General features: G+C 41.7%; 1 protein-coding gene across 1 annotated transcript; it reads left to right on the top strand.

The window, feature by feature from the left end:
• The first annotated feature begins 300 nt into the window (after positions 1–300).
• Positions 301–15067, top strand: LOC132807654 (antigen WC1.1-like). Its single transcript, XM_060821706.1, has 8 exons — positions 301–412; positions 603–920; positions 3566–4021; positions 4105–4422; positions 4767–4883; positions 6433–6534; positions 9372–9494; positions 14984–15067. The coding sequence occupies exons 1-8, from the start codon at positions 301–303 to the stop codon at positions 14992–14994; spliced, it is 1557 nt and encodes a 518-aa protein (XP_060677689.1). The 3' UTR covers positions 14995–15067.
• Positions 15068–19127: the final 4060 nt, after the last annotated feature.

Raw genomic sequence — 19127 nt, 5'->3', positions numbered from 1 at the left:
CATTTTTAAACATCATACATTTACCTTTAATTGTTATTTCTCGATTGTATCTTGTTCAGTGCAATGGTTGTTCTCAATAAATCTCATGTTTCAGATGAAAGTTGGTCACCAAGACTGGTGAATGGGAGAAACCGCTGTGATGGTCAAGTTGAGGTTTACTACAATGGAAGCTGGGGAAGAGTGCAGGACTCCCTGTGGGATCTGAATGCTGCTCATGTTGTGTGCAGACAGCTGGGATGCGGTTATGCCTTGGAAACGCATAACTCTTCAAACTACGTGGATAGCAATGAACGTCCATTGATGCATGGTATCCAGTGTCACGGACAGGAATCACAGATCCGAGATTGCAACATCTCCAATTCTTTGAAATCGTCTGTGACAGACAGCGGGGGCGTAGGCATCCTCTGTTCAGGTGAGAAGATTCTTCACAGATGAAGGTCTGAGTTAGTCTGTTAATGTTGTTAGATATTCTGTTTCAGGGTTTAATTCCATCTCGCAGGAAACTGTAAAACTCGCTTTACCAGAATCAATATACCAAGCTGGATTGAACGAGGAAGGGAGTGGGTATTGAAATTATAATCATCTGTGTTATTGTCCAACAGAACATATCCAGTTAAGGCTGTCAGATGGAGGAACCCGTTGTGCTGGTCGATTGGAAATTTACTACAAAGGGACATGGGGATCAGTTTGTGATGACTCCTGGGATGTGAGAGACGCTGAAGTGGTTTGTAAACAACTGGATTGTGGAGGTGCACTGGAAAGGGCCCTTCCTTCCTCCTGCGGGCCGGGCTCAGGGCCAGTTTGGTTGAAAGATGTGAACTGTTCTGGAAACGAATCATTTCTCTGGGAATGCCCTTCAGCACCATTCGGTCAGCAAGACGACTGTTCTCATAAAGAGGACGTAAGAATAATGTGCTCAGGTGAGGACACTCTCAATGTTGTTCGTGTCATACAATGTCATCCACCAATCTTCATATGAAGGATTGTATAGTGAATTAGGGAGTATTTACAGCAGAGGCAGCAATTGAATGCCGTGGTCCAGATCACGACAATGCTGAATTGAGTTCAGAGTTTACTATGGAGAATGACATAGAAGACAGAATGTGGGGAAATAGATGGTGGCATCTTGAAAAATGTCCATATAACAGAGGAGTAGTTACTGGCTGTCTTGAAATTGATAAAAGTGGTTGCATCACCAGGATGTGATCAGGTGTACCCTAGAACCCTGTGGGATGCTAGGAAAGTGATTGCTGCCCCCCTTTCTGAGACATGTACACCGTCAATAGTCATAGGTGAGGTGCTGGAAGATTGGAGGTATGCTGACGTGGTGCCACTACTTAAGAAATGTCGTAAGAAAAAGCCAGGGAACGGCAGACCGGTGAGTCTGACATTGGTGCTGGGCAAGTTGTTGGAGGGCGTCCTGACAGAAAGAATTTACATGAATTTGGAAAGGCAAGGACAGATTATGGATAGGCAGCATGGCTTTGTGCATGGTAAGTCATGTCTCACGAAATTGATTGATGCTTTTGAAGAAGTAACAAAGATGATAATGAGGCAAAGCAGTAAAGCACTGATCTTTATGGACTTCAGTAAGGTGTCGACAATTTTCCCCATGGGAGACTGTTCAGCAAGGTTATACTTCACGGATTAAAATGGGAACTAGCCATTTGGATATAGAACTGGCTCGAAGATGGAAGACAGAGAGTGGTTGTGGAGTATTGATTTTCAGATTGGATGCCTGTGACCAGTTATGCACCACAAGAATCGGTGCTGGGTTCAATACTTTTCGTCATTTACAAAAACTGATTTGGATGTGGAAATAGGAGGCATAGCTAGTAAATTTACAGATGACACCAAAATTGGAGGTGTAGTGGACAGTGAAAAATGTTACCTCAGAATAAAATGGGATCTTGATCAGATAGGGAAATAGGCTGAGGAGTGTCAGATGGATTTTAATTTAGATGAATACGAGGTGCTGCATTTTGGAAAGCAAGTCAGGGCAGGAATTATACACGCAATGACAAGGTCCTCAGAAGCGTTGCTGAGCAAAGAAACCTTGGAGTTCATGCTCATAGTTGCTTGAAAGTGGAGTCGCAGGTAGATAGGATAGTGAAGAAGACGTTAGGTATGCTTTCCTTTCTTGCTCAGAGTACTGAGTACAGGAGTTGGGAGGTCATGTTGCAGCTGCAAAGGACATTGGTTCGGCCAGTTTTTGAATATTGCGTGCAATTCTGTTCTCCTTCCTATCGGAAGGATGTTATAAAACTTGAAAGGGACCAGAAAAAAAAATAATTTGCAAGGAGATATGGCGAAGTTGGAAGATTTGAGGTTTAGTGACCGACTGTATATTCTGGGGCTATTTTCCCTGAAGTGTTGGAGACAGAGGGGTGACCTTATTGAGGTTTATAAAATCATAAGGGGCATGGATAGGATTGCCCTGGGTGAGTGTGTTCAGAAATAGATGGCATCGGTGTAAGGTGAGAGGAGAAAATATAAAAGGGAACTAAGGGGTATCTTTTTAGCTCAGTGTGTGGTGCTTGGATAGAAAAAACTTCCAGAGGAGGTACTGGAGGTTGCTACATTTGCAGCATTTGGAAGGCATCTGAACGGCTATACGAACAGGACATGTTTAGACGGAAGTGTGCAAAGTGCAGACACATGGGACTAGATTAGTTTAGGATAACTGGTCAGCATGGATGAGTTGGACAGAAGAGTCTGTTTCTGAGCTGGACATCTCTATGACTCTCTATTTGTATCAGTAATAAACAGTCTTCCCATGCATATATTTCTCTAAATAATACGTCATGCTCAGTGCGAAATGTGTAATTGATGGACCAGCATCACTAGTCTGGGTGAAGTGAATATTCTCCGCGATGTCCAAAAGGACTTACATGTCACAGACTGTTATTTTTGATTTCAAGTTTTATGCACAGCCACTGGCCAGCCCAGCCTTCTGTGTCTCCCTTGATCTCTCTGCAACCAAGTATCAGAAGGATTTCTTGTTTACAATTCGTGTCTGCCCTCTTCATGCTTTCTGTCAGATTTCACCACATTAGACTTAAGTGAATTAAAATTCTATCACGCACTGGACACCCATACTGCCCATTTATTACTATGCATTTTTCTTTGTGGCGATTGTCTTGAACTGTAATTTGTTGTCAATCAGAATGTTTGGAATTGGCTTGGGGTTACCGAATCTAATTTCCTTCCTGAAATATTAAATAGCCATGCGACCTGTCACAGTTCCAGCAGATCACTTCCACTCTTCTGTAAATCTGACAACCTATTGTGACGCCAGACTTTCGGTTTGCTGTCAGTTTCCTTTCTCTACAACTTTGCATTATCAATCCTTTGAAGGTTCTAGTGACACATTGTTCAATGTCTTTTCAAACTCAAACTCTTGCTTCTCCTTGATATGTCTTGAACTCCTTCCAATCGCGTAATAAATTTGCTTATGTACCACCTTAATTTATGTCACCTGTGCTGCATATCAGAGGATAGTCACTGTTTCGTACTGAAGCCATAAACTATCTGTCAATATGGCTGTCTGTTATTATATAAACAGATCACAAGGAGATGCGGCTGGTGAATGGAAAGCATCGGTGTGAGGGAAGAGTGGAAGTGTTCTACAATGAGGCCTGGGGAACGGTGTGCTCAGAAAGTCTGGACTTCCACGATGGGGAAGTGATTTGTAAACAGTTGCAGTGCGGTGCTCTCCAGGACATTGATTATTACACTCAGCGATTCGGAGCAGGAACGGGACCTATTTGGCTCGATGAAGTGGAGTGCCTGTCACACGAGCCAACCCTGTGGCAATGTAAGAGAAATCCGTGGGGTCAACACAACTGCGAACACAGGGAAGATGCAGGTGTTATTTGTTCAGGTAACACAGCAAATCTCAAATTTCCATTGTCATTTCAAAAACTGATTTCCAATGGAGTCAACATGTTCCTCCTCTTCACAGAGACCAATGCAACAAAGGAGCAGTCCCTCAATTCAAATTCTTGCCATCAGCAAGCAGGTGCGTCCTTATGATTGTGTCAACTCTCGGAATGGCGTTTCTGCTCTGTCATGCTTTCAGTAATAACCAGTTCTTTATCACAGATTCGCAACACAACGTGACCCTGGTTGGAGGAAGCAGCAACTGTTCTGGGAGAGTGGAGATAATGTGCGATGAAGGTTGGGGCGCGTTGTGTGGCGATTCCTGGGATTTGACTGAGGCCAATGTTGTCTGCAGACAGCTGGGATGTGGCTTCGCTCTATCATCCCAAGGAGGGTCCGCTTATTCCCAGGCGAAAGGCATAATCTGGCAGAATGATGTGAAGTGTAAGGGAAGTGAATCCTCTCTGTCAGACTGTCTGTCCATGGAACCAACGCAAAAGGAGTGTGATCGCAAGGGAATTGCCCATGTGATCTGTTCTGGTAAGCATTATGTTGACTTTGTGACGATCACTCGACATTAAGTTTTCAAAATACATGCTGGCATTTGTCCTCCTGAATTAAATTGCATCTTCACGAATATTTGTATAATCTCTTCCACAGGACCTGATTTGTTGCTGTCATCCCGTTCATCTCCACTTGCTGGTAGTTATGATTGATACTATCATTAACATTTGTGTTGTTCCATTCCTGATGAGTGACTTTGATACTTTTGGCATTTTCGCGGTGTTGAAGCTAATTTCAACGTTTTCTGATGCATGGTCTCTTTACAGTTATACAATGCAGATGGTAACTCAGCGAAATCTCTCTTTAATCCTTTCTTTAAGGACAGGCAAGGACATCTATTTCCATACCTGGCATCATCTGCTTAGCGTTGGCAGTCCTGTTAATCTGTGATGTGATCGCGCTGCTGGTCGTAATGCAGAGAAAATATCAAAGGAAAGGTAAACCTCTCGTCTCCCGACTGAACTGAGCTAGCAGTGACACTCTGCTCGTGTTTCATGTTGTGTCGGTGTTGGAGATTGTTGCTGCACTTTTCCATCATTCGGCCTTGATGATGATGAGGACGAGGTCGTTTCTGGCTGTCTTCTCTGCTCTTGAAGCGTCAAATTTAAATTGGCACAAAGATAAATCTTTAAATTACTTCAAAGAAGAGTTATTTTGAAATCAGAATTGCATTAAATATTCATCAAGTCCTTCAATACCTGGAGCGCGAAGCTGAATTAACCCTTAAGGTAATATTTGTCCTGAATCACTTTTAATGAGCAAGAAACATAAATATTGGATACCCCTTAATTTAATTAATCTGTCCGTGACACTCCAGAATAAATTACTAAGCGTTACAATGTGACTTTAGTTTTCATTGAGAGGTTGGCCCTCTGCCTCTAATTATTTATTCATCAGTTAGTTTTCCTTGACGGTTTTTCAGCTTCTTGGTGCTGATGACAGAAGTTGAGGTCAATGAAAGGGTTAATTGCACTTCTCGGTCATCGTTCTGTTGAGTAACCGGATCATACCTGTTCACTATTTATACCAATTTCAAATAAATTGTCTTCCACTAGGTGAGCGATGACGATCAACACGAATATTGTCATATATTGGAAATGACAAACGCTGGAGATCACAGCGGGTCAGAAGACATCCACGCAACTCTGATGAAGAATAATCTCGACTTGAAACATTACCTTGCTCTCTCTCCATGGATGCTGTCTGACCCGCTGTGATCTCCAGACTTTTTTGCTGTCACAATAGATTCCAGCATAGGCATGAATTTTCTCCTACGAATTATAAAATGCGTCAGCTTCTGTCCATATTAAGTTATCTTAAGAATAGTTTACAGCCATCCGTCAAAGATACAAACTTCCTGTATGGTTATCAATGTCAAAAAGCTTCTCCATATTTCACGTGCTCACATTTTTGCACTCAACTAGTATTAGCTGCCATATAATTGTTTAGTTACAATATTCAGATTCTAAATACATCATTGGACTTGACGCTTCCTTTTTTTTTACACAACATTGATGTGTAACCGCCCCATAATCATCAAGGAGTTTTTCTATTGTTCATCAAATAATGATAAAAAAACTTTTTTCTTTGCGTTAAGCAGTTTCAGTTTTGAAAGCCATCATTTTCCCTCACATGCTCCATTATGACCTGAGAATTCTTTTTTTTAGTAAACATTTTCATCTGGAATTAATCATTCCTGATTCGAACAGAACTGAGATATAGATCCCAACAAGCAACATTTCACTCTACACCCTCAACTAAATAAACATTGCATACAGATGAGAAATGAAAATTAATCATGGCCTGTTCACTTGCTTGTCCAAATTGTTGCTGCCATCAGTGATCAGTCAATATTGTGCCAAGACTCTATTTTCCTGGAATTCATGAACTACATGTGTTGTGCAGTAATGTTGTTTCAGAAATAAACTCAGTGTTGTGACGGGTGTTTAGTTACTAATGCTGACCTGTCTATCCCTCCTTTAACAGGCCGTTACACTGGTGGCTCAAGCCTTGGTTTGTATCAAGGAATTTATGAAGAAATTGCGGACATTCCCCCTGTCAAGAAGACTTCTGAGAAACATGGGTCAGGTACTGTATGTATTTACGATCTCATAGTTAATCTTAACCGGAAAAGTTTGGCTTCCCTTGAATTTGTAGTTTTGAATGGTCTGTGAACTAAGTAAAAATGGCTAGTTATAAAATCCTTGTCCTCGTGTGAAAGATGTTATCATAGGGAATGAGTATTTGTCTGTGTTTAGTGACAGACATATTTGATATATTCTAATCACCATTTCCTATAATTGATGAAAGAAGAATATTTCTGACACTTGTCATTAAATACGAGCAGAATGACATTTTCTAGCTCGACCTTGATTCCAAATTGACGATATCAGATTTCCGATACTGTGAATAATCAATCGAATCATTGATTGACTTTACAATAATATAATCATAGGCAATACTGTCAGGTACACATGCCTACATTCTGGTAGGATTTTTTAACGATTTAATTAGATAATCGCCGAAATGTCATCAGTGCAAAGAGAAGTCGTTTGCCGCAATGTGTCAGCACAAATTAGAATGCCTGTTGCAGATTCGCCTGTCTTTCCCCATGTCTCTGAACACAATTTATATTCAAATAATCATCCATTACCCACTTGATCGGCAGTAAAATAATTATCAAACGAGAATTTGTGCTGCAACATTTTTACTTGACTGATACTGCGTGCAAAGTGGATGCTTAAAACATCCGAGGCTGGCATGCATGGGAACCACTGTCTAATAAACCTGCTGACGAGGGACGAGACAAATCAAATAGATCGTAGAATTTAGGTTAGAACTAGAGACTTTGATCTTCATCTTAGGATCATTACGATAGAGATGAGAGGGAATATTACACGACATCGCTTGAAATGATTGACTAAGTTGTCAAACTGAGAATAATACTGAAAAATAATGTATCAAAGCATTCTCAAAGAATGGCATACAACGATAAACAAAAGTGTAGAAATGGTATTTAATAGATTCAACAAATGCACATTGTGTTACCTAATTAAGAACATTTAAAGGCGAATCAGACACAAAGGAGTTGTCCAGAGACTGAAGGCAATACTTTCACTTTCTCACGTACTATGATATTGAGAATTAAGTCATTAAACGTAATGTTTGGGAAAATGTTTGTCCGATGTGAGGGTAAAAGTTTGTTTCAAATCTCTCATTGCAGTTAAATTGGACTTGAGTAAATTTCCATTGACTCTCTGCAATCTGTGCATTGAATGCTTTTTCTATAATAGGTTGCATTGAAAATATTCCCGTTATTGTTAAAGAGAAGACGAAAGAATTATGTTTTCGTCTTTGTTGTTACGGATTAGACCACAAATCATAAATCCATAGTCTATTCGACTGAGAGAGATAGCAGTAGAATTAGACCTTTCGGCCCCTCCAGTCTGCTGTTTTTCAATCACAGCTGATATGTTTCTCAACCTCTTTCTCCTGAGTTCTCCCAGAAACCTTTTACTCTCTTACACATCAAGAGCCCATTCACCATTGTTTTGTTACAGTCAAAGACTTAATAACCACAGCTCTTCGTGTTAATGAATTCTAAGGATCCACCACCATGTGGTTGAAGAAATTTCATCTAATTAAATTTCTAAATGGTCATGCCTTCACTGTGACAGTGAATCTGACAATAACTCCCCATTTCCCGTTTTTAGTCATTTCTGCTTCCGTTGGTTCAGTTAATCGCATCGAATACTACACCAGCCATGGCTTCAGTGACAATAATCCGGGATCAGACGATCTTGAGGTGAACGCCAACAGAAGTTTGGGTGTGTATGTGTTCACTTACTGTCAGTTCATTTTTGTCCTTGACTCTCCCACTGCCGTCTGAACATAAAACTGTTAATGCTCACAAAACTGAGGATGACTCTGGCACTGATCGTGCTTACATGAGCAAAGTTAATGAATAAGAAATGTGCTGTTTTGGACTCATAGAGGCATGGTGCATTGAGACTGTGCCTGTAAAAACAAGTACCTAAATATTCCAAACCCATTTACCAACGCGTGGTTCGTTGCTTTGTATGGGCTGACATCGCAGGTGCACCACTGAATACTGTTACATATTCTCAGCATATTTTGCCTCTTCCATCATGATGGTCAGTGAGTCGCAATTTCTCACCAGCTTGCGGCGAAAACCATTTTCCTTAAATCCTCTTCAATTCGTCCTTCCCTTCCCTGATTTCGATGCATCTGATCTAATATCTCGCCCTCAAAAGAGAAGCATTCCTTCCTGTCTACCCCACATATGTCATTCGTAATTTCTTATCAACGCCCAAGTGTCCTCAGTTCGATGGAAACAAATAAGAATGGTTGGACAGGAGCAAGTCATTCAGCCTCCAAAACGTGTTCTGGCGTGCAGTGAGATCATGGCTGGTTGTTGTGGGATCTAAATACAGATGCCTCCTTTGACACTTATCCCTTATTGACTTTGTTGAAGAAAAAGCACAATGTCTCATATTTAAAAATTGGCAACTGATCTGAAACAGCTGCTTTGAGAGGAAGACAATTCCAAATCCCACCCAGCCTTTCTTTTCTGTGATGCCTCCAGAACTGCCATTCTCTAAATCATAGATGATGAACATGAGATCTAGAATCTACAACAATTCGAAGTAGTTCATCCTTATCTACTCATTTTAAAAAGTTTTTATAACTTCAAGATTGTGCTTAGCTTTCAAATTTAGAGAGAAAAAAGACCTAATTTGCTTTAAATGTCTATATATTCCCCAAACGCTGGACTCCTTTGAACCAACTAACTCTTCGAATTCTACATTCCAGCACTAATGCTCTATTGCAGCACGGATCTCCTTTTCTCCATGTTATGTATTGCAATTTGCATCAATGACAATCAATCATGCATTTTCTTCAAGCTCCAGTTCAGGGCCATTACGATGACATTGAGACTGAATCTCAGGATGGTCAATCACAATTGGAAAGTAATGCTGATGAATCCCTCGCACTGACAAATGCTGACGATGGTCTTTGTTCAGTCGGTGAGTTGAATTACAGTTGCTCACATCATAATCGCCGCACTGTGTGTCCGCGCTGCCTTCATTCCTTTCCATTCTAAGATCGATATCGCATTTACAGCAAAGCGAAGTCGAAGCCTTATCTCCGCAAATTGTCTCTGAGAAAGTGTAGTGTTCATTTAGAGGCTCTTAATTTCAATATCATGGAAAATTACATGATTTTGAAAAATAGACTACTTTGATATTGATCAGGCAGTGCGTTTAGTCAGCTCTTTGAAAAGCAGGCACTGGCTTCATTCACTGGTGAGAGAGAAATTCTATAAAACTACTGTTCACAATGAATCAGCGACTGGCTGGATTGAAAATATAGGAGGTAGGATTTTTAGTGGTCCAGGTTTTAAATGATGTCGCTCTTACTGCTCACTTAGAAGACAAAACCTATGGATGCTTATTTTTAAAATCAAATAGAGCTTGTTTTGTTGTGTGTTATGAGATACCTTAAAATATTTCGAGAAGTTAATGCAGACCCTGACGTTGTTATTATTTTCAGAAGGAATATTGTGAATATTCCAGGAGATATGCTTCTGGTCAAACCTCTTAGTTATAAACAAAACAGAATTTAGTTACAATATCACCTTTGTTTTTCCTTCGTTCATTAACGGGACTAGGACGTTGCTGGTCACCCCTAATTGCCCAGAGGGCAGTTAAGTGTTAAGATAATTGATGTTGGTCTGGTATCATACATATATAGGCCTGGTCAGTCAAGAAGGGCAGTTTCCTTCCTAAAGGTCATTAGTGAACCAGATGGGCTTTTACCAACAATCAACAATGGATTCATGGTCATCGTTAGGCTCTTACTTCCAGAATTTTTGAAGCAGGATTCGAACCCAGGTCCCAAAGTTTTCTGGGTCTCAATATTAACCTTCCCGGATAATATCAGTATTCCATCGCCAAACAAAAGAGAATAGAGCAAAGAATAATTCACCTATTCGAAACCCCAACAGAATTTTCCAACTTAATAATGGGGTTCCAATATTGTCAACAATCCCATCAAACACCAGGAACACAACTTTAAAGTGAGGGGGGTGGGGGGATAGGTATAAGACAGATTGAGAGGTAGTTTCTTCACTGAGAGAGCAGTAAGGGTATGGAATGCTTTGCCTGCATCAGCAGAAAATTGCCAAGTTTAAGTGCATTTAAGTCGGCATTGGACAGGCATATGGACGTACATGGAATAGTGTAGATGGGATGGGCTTCAGATTAGTATGACAGGGCCGCGCAACATTGAGGGCTGAAGGACCTGTACTGCGCTGTAATGTTCTATGTTCTATGTAAAATGCTACGTGATTGTGAAAATTATTAACAACCGTTGCTCATAATTATTGACTATAGTGTCAATTAAAAGGGTGACATAATGTAAAAGAGAGTGTCAAGGGGTTTAGAAGGGACGTGAGGCAACATCACTCCCCAGAGTGTGGTGAGTGACTGGCATATATTGTTGCTGAGGTAGAGGATATGGAATTCTTAAACCTTTGAAAATATACTTTCCTCAGGACTGGAAATATTATTATATTAAAGGTTCTGTTTTAGTGCAGGACTGTGAGACAAATTTAGGGAGTAGCATCTATTTGGAAGTATAGACCCGATTGGCCGAAAGCCCTCTTCTTCACTATATGATTCGATGTTTCCATGACACAACCTTTGACATGAACACATCATCGTCTTCAACATCATCAGCACTGTACTGTCCAGCTTCATGGACAACTCTCAACCGAGCCAATTGTTACTTGAATCATCTCAGCCAAGTGTTGTGGCGTTTTCCCAGATACCCTGTCAGAAAATTCAGCCATTGTCTTATGATCACTCAGGTGTCCATCGTGCCTTCAGTGTTGACATGCCCTGAAAGTGTGACGCTGAGTTTTGCACCAGACACAACAAACAGATAAGGCCATCCTTATGTTTCAGGAAGACTAGAGAAAATGGTAAAAGATGGGGAGGTGTGGCATTGTTGATCAGGGACAATATTACAGTTGTAGAAAGGATGTTTGAGGACTCGTTAAGTGAGGTAGTATGGACTGAGGTTAGAAACAGGAAAGGAGAAGTCACCATACTGGGAGTATTCTATAGGCCTCCGAATAGTCCCAGAGATGTAGAGGAAAGGATAGCAAAGATGCTTCTCGATAGGAGTGAGAGAGGCAGGATAGCTGTCATGGGGGACTACAACTACCTAAATATTGACTGGGATCACTACAGTACGAGTACTATAGATGGGTCGGGTTTTGTCCAGTGTGTGCAGGAGGGCTTCCTGACACCATAGGTAGACAGGCCTAAAGAGGCGAAGGTACTTTAGATTTTGTACTGGATAACGAGCCTGGCCAGGTGTTAGATTTGGAAGTAGGTGAGCACTTTGGAGACAGCAATCACAATTCTGTCAGGTTTACTGTAGTGATGGAAAGGGATAGGTGTACTCCACTGAGCAAGAGTTACAGCTGGGGGAAGGGAAATTACGATGCAATTAGGAAAGATTTAGGAAGCGTAGAATGGGGAAGGAAACTGCAGGGGATGAGCACATTAAAAATGTGGAAATTATTCAAGGCAAGGTTCCTGAGAATCCTAGATAATTCTGTACCTGTCAGATATGGAGGCCGATATAGAACGCGTGAGCTGTGGTTTACTAAGGAAGTGGAATCCCTGGTCAAGAAGAAGAAGAAGACTTATGTTAGGACAAAATGTGAAAACTAAGTTCGGGCACTTGAGGATTACAAGGAAGTCAGGAAAGACCTAAAACTAGAGCCCAGAAGAGCCAGGAGGGGACATGAGAATTTGTTGGTGGATAGGATCATGGTTAACCCTAAGGCTTTCCATAGGCATGTCGGAAATAAAAGAATGACGAGAGTTAAATTAGGGCCAATCAAGGATAATAGTGGGAAGTTGTACGTGGGGTCAGAGGAGATAGGAGAAGCACTAAATGAATATTTTTCGATAATGTTCACTATAGAAAAAGAAAATGTTGGCGAGGAAGATACGGAGATACTTGTATCTCGACTAGAAGAGATTGAGGTTCACAAGGAAGAGGTATCAGAGTGTGAAAATAGACTAGTCCCCTGGGCCGGATGGGATCTAACCTAGGATCCTCTGGGAACCAAGGGAAGAGATTGCCGAGCCTTTGGCATTGAACTTCAAATCATCATTGTCTACAGGCGTAGTGCCTTAGGACTGGAGGATAGCAACTGTGGTTCACTTGTTCAAAATGGATAGGAGAGACTACCCTAGTAATTACAGACCAGTGAGTCTCACTTCAGCTGTTGGTAAAGTGTTGGAAAAGGTTATAAGAGATAGGATTTATAACCATCCAGAAAAGAATAATCTGGTCAGGGACAGTCAGCACGATTTTGTGAAGGGTAGGGCGGGCTTAACTAATCTTATTGACTTTTATATCAAAGTGACCAAACAGGTAGATTAGAGTAAACCGGTTGATGTGGTTTATATGGATTTCAGCAAGGCATTCGATAAGATTCCCCACGGAGGAATGGGAGTGTGGGACACAGAGCAGTTTGGATCAGTAACTGGCTTGCTGAATGAAAACAGAGGGTTGTAGTTGATAAAACATGCTCATCTTGGTGTCCAGTTAATAGCGGCGTATCTAAAGGGTCGGTGTTGTGTCCACTGCTGTTCGTCATTTTTATAAATGATTTGGATGAGGGCTTAGAAGGGTGGGTTAGTAAATTTGTGGACAATCCTAAGATCAGTGGAGTTGTGGATAGTGATGAAGGATGTAGTAGGTTGCAGAGAGATAGAGATAGGATGCAGAGCTGGGCTGACAGGTGGCAAATGGAGTTTAATGTCGATAAGTGTGAGGTGATACACTTTGGCCAGAGTAATTGGAATGCAAAATAATGGGCTAATGGTAGGATTCTTGTGAGTGCAGATGAGCAGAGAGATCTTGGTGTACATGTGCACAGATCCCTGAAAGTCGCCACCCAGATTGACAGGGTTGTTAAGAAGGCACACAATGGTTTGGCCTTTATTAATAGAGGGATTGAGTTCCAGAAGCAGGAGGTTATGCTGCAACTGTACAAAGCTCTGGTACGGCCACATTGGAGTATTGTGTACAGTTCTGTTCATTGCGTTATAAGAAGGATGTGGAAGCTTTGGAAAGCTTGCAGAGGAGATTAACTAGAATGTTGCCTGGTATGGGAGGAAGGTCTTACGATGAAAGGCTGATGGCCTTGATTGTTCTCGTTAAAGAGAAGAAGGTTGAGAGGTGATTTAATAGAGACATACAAGATAATCAGAGGGTTAGGTAGGGTGGACAGGGAGAGCCTTTTTCCAAGTACGGTGATGGCAAACACGAGGGGACACAACTTTAAAGTGAGGGGGATAGGTGTAAGACAGATTCAGAGGTAGTTGCTTTACTGAGAGAGTAGTAAGGATATGGAATGCTTTGCCTGCATCAGCATAGATTGCCAAGTTTAAGTGCATTTAAGTCTGCATTGGACAGACATATGGACGTACATGGAATAGTGTAGGTGGGATGGGCTTCAGATTCGTCTTACAGGGTGGCGCAACATCGAGGGCCGAAGAGTCTGTACTGCGCTGTAATATTCTATGTTCTATGTAAAATGCTACGTGATTGCGAAAATTATTAACAAACGTTGCTCATAATTATTGACTATAGTGTCAATTATAAGGGTGGCATAATGAAAAAGCGAGTGGCAAGGGGTTGAGAAGGGACGTGAGGCAACATCACTCCCCAGATTGCGGTGAGTGACTGGCATACATTGTTTGTAAGGTAGAGGAGATGGAATTCTTAAACCTTTGAAAATATACTTCCCTCAGGACTGGAAATATTATTACATGAAAGGTTCTGTTCTCGTGCAGGAATGTGAGACTAATTTAGAGAGTAGCATCTATTTGGAAGTATAGACCCGATTGGCCAAAGGCCCTCTTCTCCACTATATGATTCAATGTTTCTATGACACAACTTTTGACATGAACACATCATCGTCTTCAACATCATCAGCACTGTCCAGCTTCATGGACAACTCTCAACCGAGCCAATTATGACTTGAATCATCTCAGTCAAGGGCATCACATGCTACGCCAGGTGCTGTGGCGTTTTCCCAGATGCCCTGTCAGAAAATTCAGCCATTGTCTTCTGATCACTCAGGTGTCCATCGTGTCTTCAGTGTTGCCATTCATTGAAAGTGTGACGCTGAATTTTGCACCAGACACAACAAACAGGAAAGGCCAACCTTTCCTATTTAATCTTTGAAATACATTGCTAATAGGCTTCAGAATAGATTCCAGGCAGTCTTTTACAGCGCGCAGATAGAGTCACACCTCAATATCTTGTTTGAAATACAACCCGTCATTGTCTGACATTTCAAGTGTAGATTTACTATGTTCCCCAATCCAGTTTCAGCTGTGCATTGGCAGTTTGTTGTGCTGTAAATAGAGTCATAAGTGATATAACATCAAGTAGACTGAAATTACTTTCTTTATCATTTCAGGTAAATGTTAGAGTCTATTTCAGCATGGGCTGTCCGGAGCCGATAATATTGCAAGAAACCGTCCACTTACATTTTTAACAAGCTGAGCATCTTTTTTTTTCTCAATACAAGCTTCACTTGATTGTATTTCATCAGCATTTACTCTATATTGGAAAAACTATATTTGCATTCATTCGTTTATTTTTGTTTAATTGTGTGTTTTGCCATGACTAAAAAATGGGAAGTGAGCAGGTTGAATCGATTATTATCGTGTTTGTATTCATCATCTAATTCATTTCTCTGTATGGATTAATTGCGTCTGTATTGGGGGCGAAGTTCCTGTCGTTTGTTAATGAAGCAGTATAAGGAATTCCATGTGTAATTTTTTTGCTTTCTCATTGCTCACGAGGGAGAGTTTAAAACGCCTTGCATCAAACAATTGACCGAAGTATTATTTCGCTGTTTGTTGACTGAAATTTCCCTTCCATTGCTATATTTGCCATGACTTTGTAATCTTTCTGTAAGTGATCATGTAAGTTGCCGTTTATGAATAAAAATGCAGTGAATTCATTCCTGTGTTGAAATTCTGTCTCTTTGCAAGCGTCAGTGCCATAGAGAATATGTGTGTGTCAGTTAGTGTTGTCTGTGTTTGAATGAATGTTTATGAAAGACAGTGGGCGAGAATGTGAGTTCAGTTATCTGTGTTTTTCTGAATGTGTGCGAATGCGGAAGAATGGGTGAGAGTGGTGTAATTTTCTGTTATTTTGCAACTATGTATGCGATTGTAATGCGAGTGTAATGGAGTTTATGTGAATACTTGGACGTTTTAATGCAGGCGGGAAGTTCATGGATAACCAGAATGATGATAGAAACTTTTGGAACATTAACATCGAGAGGATCCTGGTGTACAAAATCACAATTCCCTGAAAGTGGCAACATTTATAGGTCAACATGTCCTATGCCATTTCTCTTCCGTCATCAGTTAGGGCTCAGAGCGTAATTTTTTTTCAAAGTCAGATAGCTTTCTTTCAAAGTTTAGGATAAAGTGAGGACTGCAGATGCTGGAGATCAGAGTCAAGAGAGTGGTGCTTGAAAAGCACAGCAAGTCAGGTAGCTTCCGAGCAGCAGGAAAATTGACATTTCGGGTGTACGGCCTTCAGGAGAACGTCTTCAAGGTAGCATCCTTGGCAGAGGCTTCACAGTAAGATTACAATTAACTAGGAGCACGTGAGGACCGCAGATCAGAGTCTATAGTGTGGTGCTGGAAAAGCACAGCTGGTCAGACAGCATCCGAGGAGCAAGTGAATCGACGTTTCGGGCATAAGCCCTTCTTATGCCTGAAGGGATTATGCCCCAAACATCGATTCTCCTGCTCCTCGGGCACTGCCTGACCTGTTGTGCTTTTCCAGCACTGCACTGTTGACTGCTTTGAAAGTTTAGTTCGGCCGCTTTAAAATACGGTGTACAGTTCAGGTCGTCACGCTGCTGGAGGCATGTTGGAGAGACTAAGGACATGGTTCATCACGAAGGCCTGGTTTGGAGGTTGTTGGCTACGAGGCGAGATTGGGCAACATTGGCGTTTTGTCAGTTGAACATCGGAATCTGAGGGTCGAGCTGATAATGTTTACAAATTGATGGGAGTGACGGATGGATTGGATAGTTAATGTATTCCCCTGCCCCGCGCATGTCAGCAATGCCAACGATTTTAGAAGCCTATCGCCAAAGACATTGCATATAAATAGGCAGTGAATAAAAGGAAATTGTCACCTAGAAATGAAAGGTTTCCAGTTGAGCAAGTCGCCATACTGCATTAATTATTCGAGGGCCAACGGTACTGTTTATGAGTTCTTGTTCTTTGATCTATCAATTGTGGGATCACTTAGCTCCATCTATCGGTTGGAGTAGGTACTGTTTATCATGCAATTCGTCTTGTTTGACACCTTCACCAAGTTGTCCCTTTCACTTTTAGTTCTGCTGTCCTAATCTCTAAATATACAGGAAATCAAGGACACTTGGATTCTGACAGTCAGCCAAATTGATCACTGACGATGGAGCAGGATCCATCCCTGGCATCCAACACAGGCTTTGGTGTAAAATCTGAAGGGACTTCCAAACCGGGCGGAGAGGAGCGATTAAATATATGGAAGGAGACAAATCTGGGGGTTGCTTGCAAAAATTGGAAGTGGGATCGTTTTGAAAGTAGTCTTGATGGCTAACTCCACCAGATCCTCCTCTCCGTTTTAGGTGTGCTGTGCTGTGACAATCCAAAACAATCAAGGACACTGATAATCTGAAAGCTGGGAAAATTCATTACCACCGACAGAGCAGGGCGCAGCTGTGGGATCCTGCACAGTTGTGGTGTAAAATTGGCAAGGTCTTGCAAACTGGGGTGTTTTTGGTGTGTCAGTGGGGAATAAATATTTGAGAGAACCCAAATTTGTGGGTGTGAAGGGGAAAATTGGGAGGGCACAAAACTTCAGAGGTGCTAATTTGGCGGGGGTGGTCTTACAAAGTTTTGGAGGGGTCCAAGTGCGAAGGTGGGGAAATTGTGGAAGTATGTGAATTGAGGTGTCAATATTTGAGGGCCAAAAATTGAGGGAAACATTTTGTGGGCAGAAATTGAGCGTCAAAGTGAGCCAGAGAGAGAAAAAACGACATAAAAGAGACTGGCTGAAAGAAAGAAAACGAGACACAGATGGCATGTCTGTGCCTCCGTCTGTGTGTAATGAGGCCTCTGTTGCATTTACGGGTGAATCCACTGAAATGGGGTTAACACCCATCCACCTTTCTCTCTGTCTGTCCTTCTTGTGTTTAAAGCTGATGGTCATGTTGATGTGTGCTTTACTTTGTGTGTCTCTGTGTTTTTGTGGCTGTGCATTTATTTCATACTGCACTATGGCACACTCTGTACTGGAGGCACATTTGAATGGTGGAATTAATTACCAAACGAATTAAAAGTTCCGTGTCTCCTTCTTTCGTTCAAAATGATACAATGCTGCCCTCTGGTGGCCTCGCCACGCTACTACACAAGCGGAAGCAGCTTTTTTAGGGGATTATCAAAGTCTGTGAATCTGTTAGGTTGCACAATCGTTTCATTCTTCAAACAATGTCTTTGTAGAGAGGGAGCAGTTGGTTTGTTCTGATCCACGTTGCCCCTCAGATATCACTGGAAGGATACGAACAAAGAGAAAGTGAGGACAGCAGATGCTGGAGATCAGAGCTGAAAAGGTGTTGCTGGAAAAGAGCAGCAGGCCAGGCAGCATCCAAGGAGCAGGACAATCGATGTTTCGGGCATATGCCCTTCTTCAGGAATGAGGAATGTGTCATTCCTCATTACTGAAAAAGGGCTCATGCACGAAACGTCGATTCTCCTGCTCCGTGGGTGCTGCCTGACAAGGATAGGAACAAACCCAGCGCCTGTCTGCTCTCCTAACTTTTGAATTCTTTCCTCACTGAACAATTGAACGTGTGGAGTACAAAACATAACAAATTGCAGAGCCTCATTCTTGATGATGAAGGGTTTATGCCCGAAATGTCGAATCTGCTCCTCCTTGAATGCTGACTGACTGGCTGTGCATTTTCAGCACCGCACTCTTCGACTTTCCAGCATCTGCAGCCCTCACTTACGACAAATTGTAGAATGCACGACAGAGTTTATCATGTCTCCTTACAAAACGGTTCACTCAGAACTGCCTGGATGCAGTTGCAATAAAGATGCAGTTTTAAATGTGTAAATTGTCAGGAATACAGCCCAAAGATAAATCATTTCCACATTGCATGGGGAATTCGCACTTTTCTGAATATGTGGATGCTTCATTCTAAGGGAAAACGTAGTACAATGCCAATGTATTCCTCACCAGAATGTTTTTTTGTGTGTGTCTATGTCTGAGTTTGAGCATGTTTGTGGCTGTGTGGTGTATAGTAGCCTCTCGATAACCGCAGGGGATACGTTCCAGGACCTACCCCAGAATTCCGAAAACACAGATAGGAGAAACTTCATTTATTTTAATGGGAGAAGTACCTTCCCGATAATTTCCTGGTCCCATGTTCCCGAAAATATGTTCGGTGCAATGTAACTGAAACTACGGAAAATGGTTCCACGGATACAGGGGTCAACTTTTATGTGCCTGTGTGGTATCAATGTGTTTGAGTAAGCGTGGTGTTT

The sequence above is a fragment of the Hemiscyllium ocellatum genome (genome assembly GCF_020745735.1).
Source record: "Hemiscyllium ocellatum isolate sHemOce1 chromosome 27 unlocalized genomic scaffold, sHemOce1.pat.X.cur. SUPER_27_unloc_2, whole genome shotgun sequence".
NCBI lineage: Eukaryota > Metazoa > Chordata > Chondrichthyes > Orectolobiformes > Hemiscylliidae > Hemiscyllium > Hemiscyllium ocellatum.
This window is presented reverse-complemented; position numbering and strand designations above follow the sequence as displayed.

Excerpts from the sequence above, each read along its gene's own strand:
- LOC132807654 (XM_060821706.1), top strand. The coding sequence starts at position 301 with ATGCATGGTATCCAGTGTCACGGACAGGAATCACAGATCCGAGATTGC. Across the intron at positions 4,022-4,104 it reads TTCTTGCCATCAGCAAGCAG|ATTCGCAACACAACGTGACC; the intron begins GTGCGTCCTTAT and ends TCTTTATCACAG. Across the intron at positions 4,884-6,432 it reads GAGAAAATATCAAAGGAAAG|GCCGTTACACTGGTGGCTCA; the intron begins GTAAACCTCTCG and ends CTCCTTTAACAG.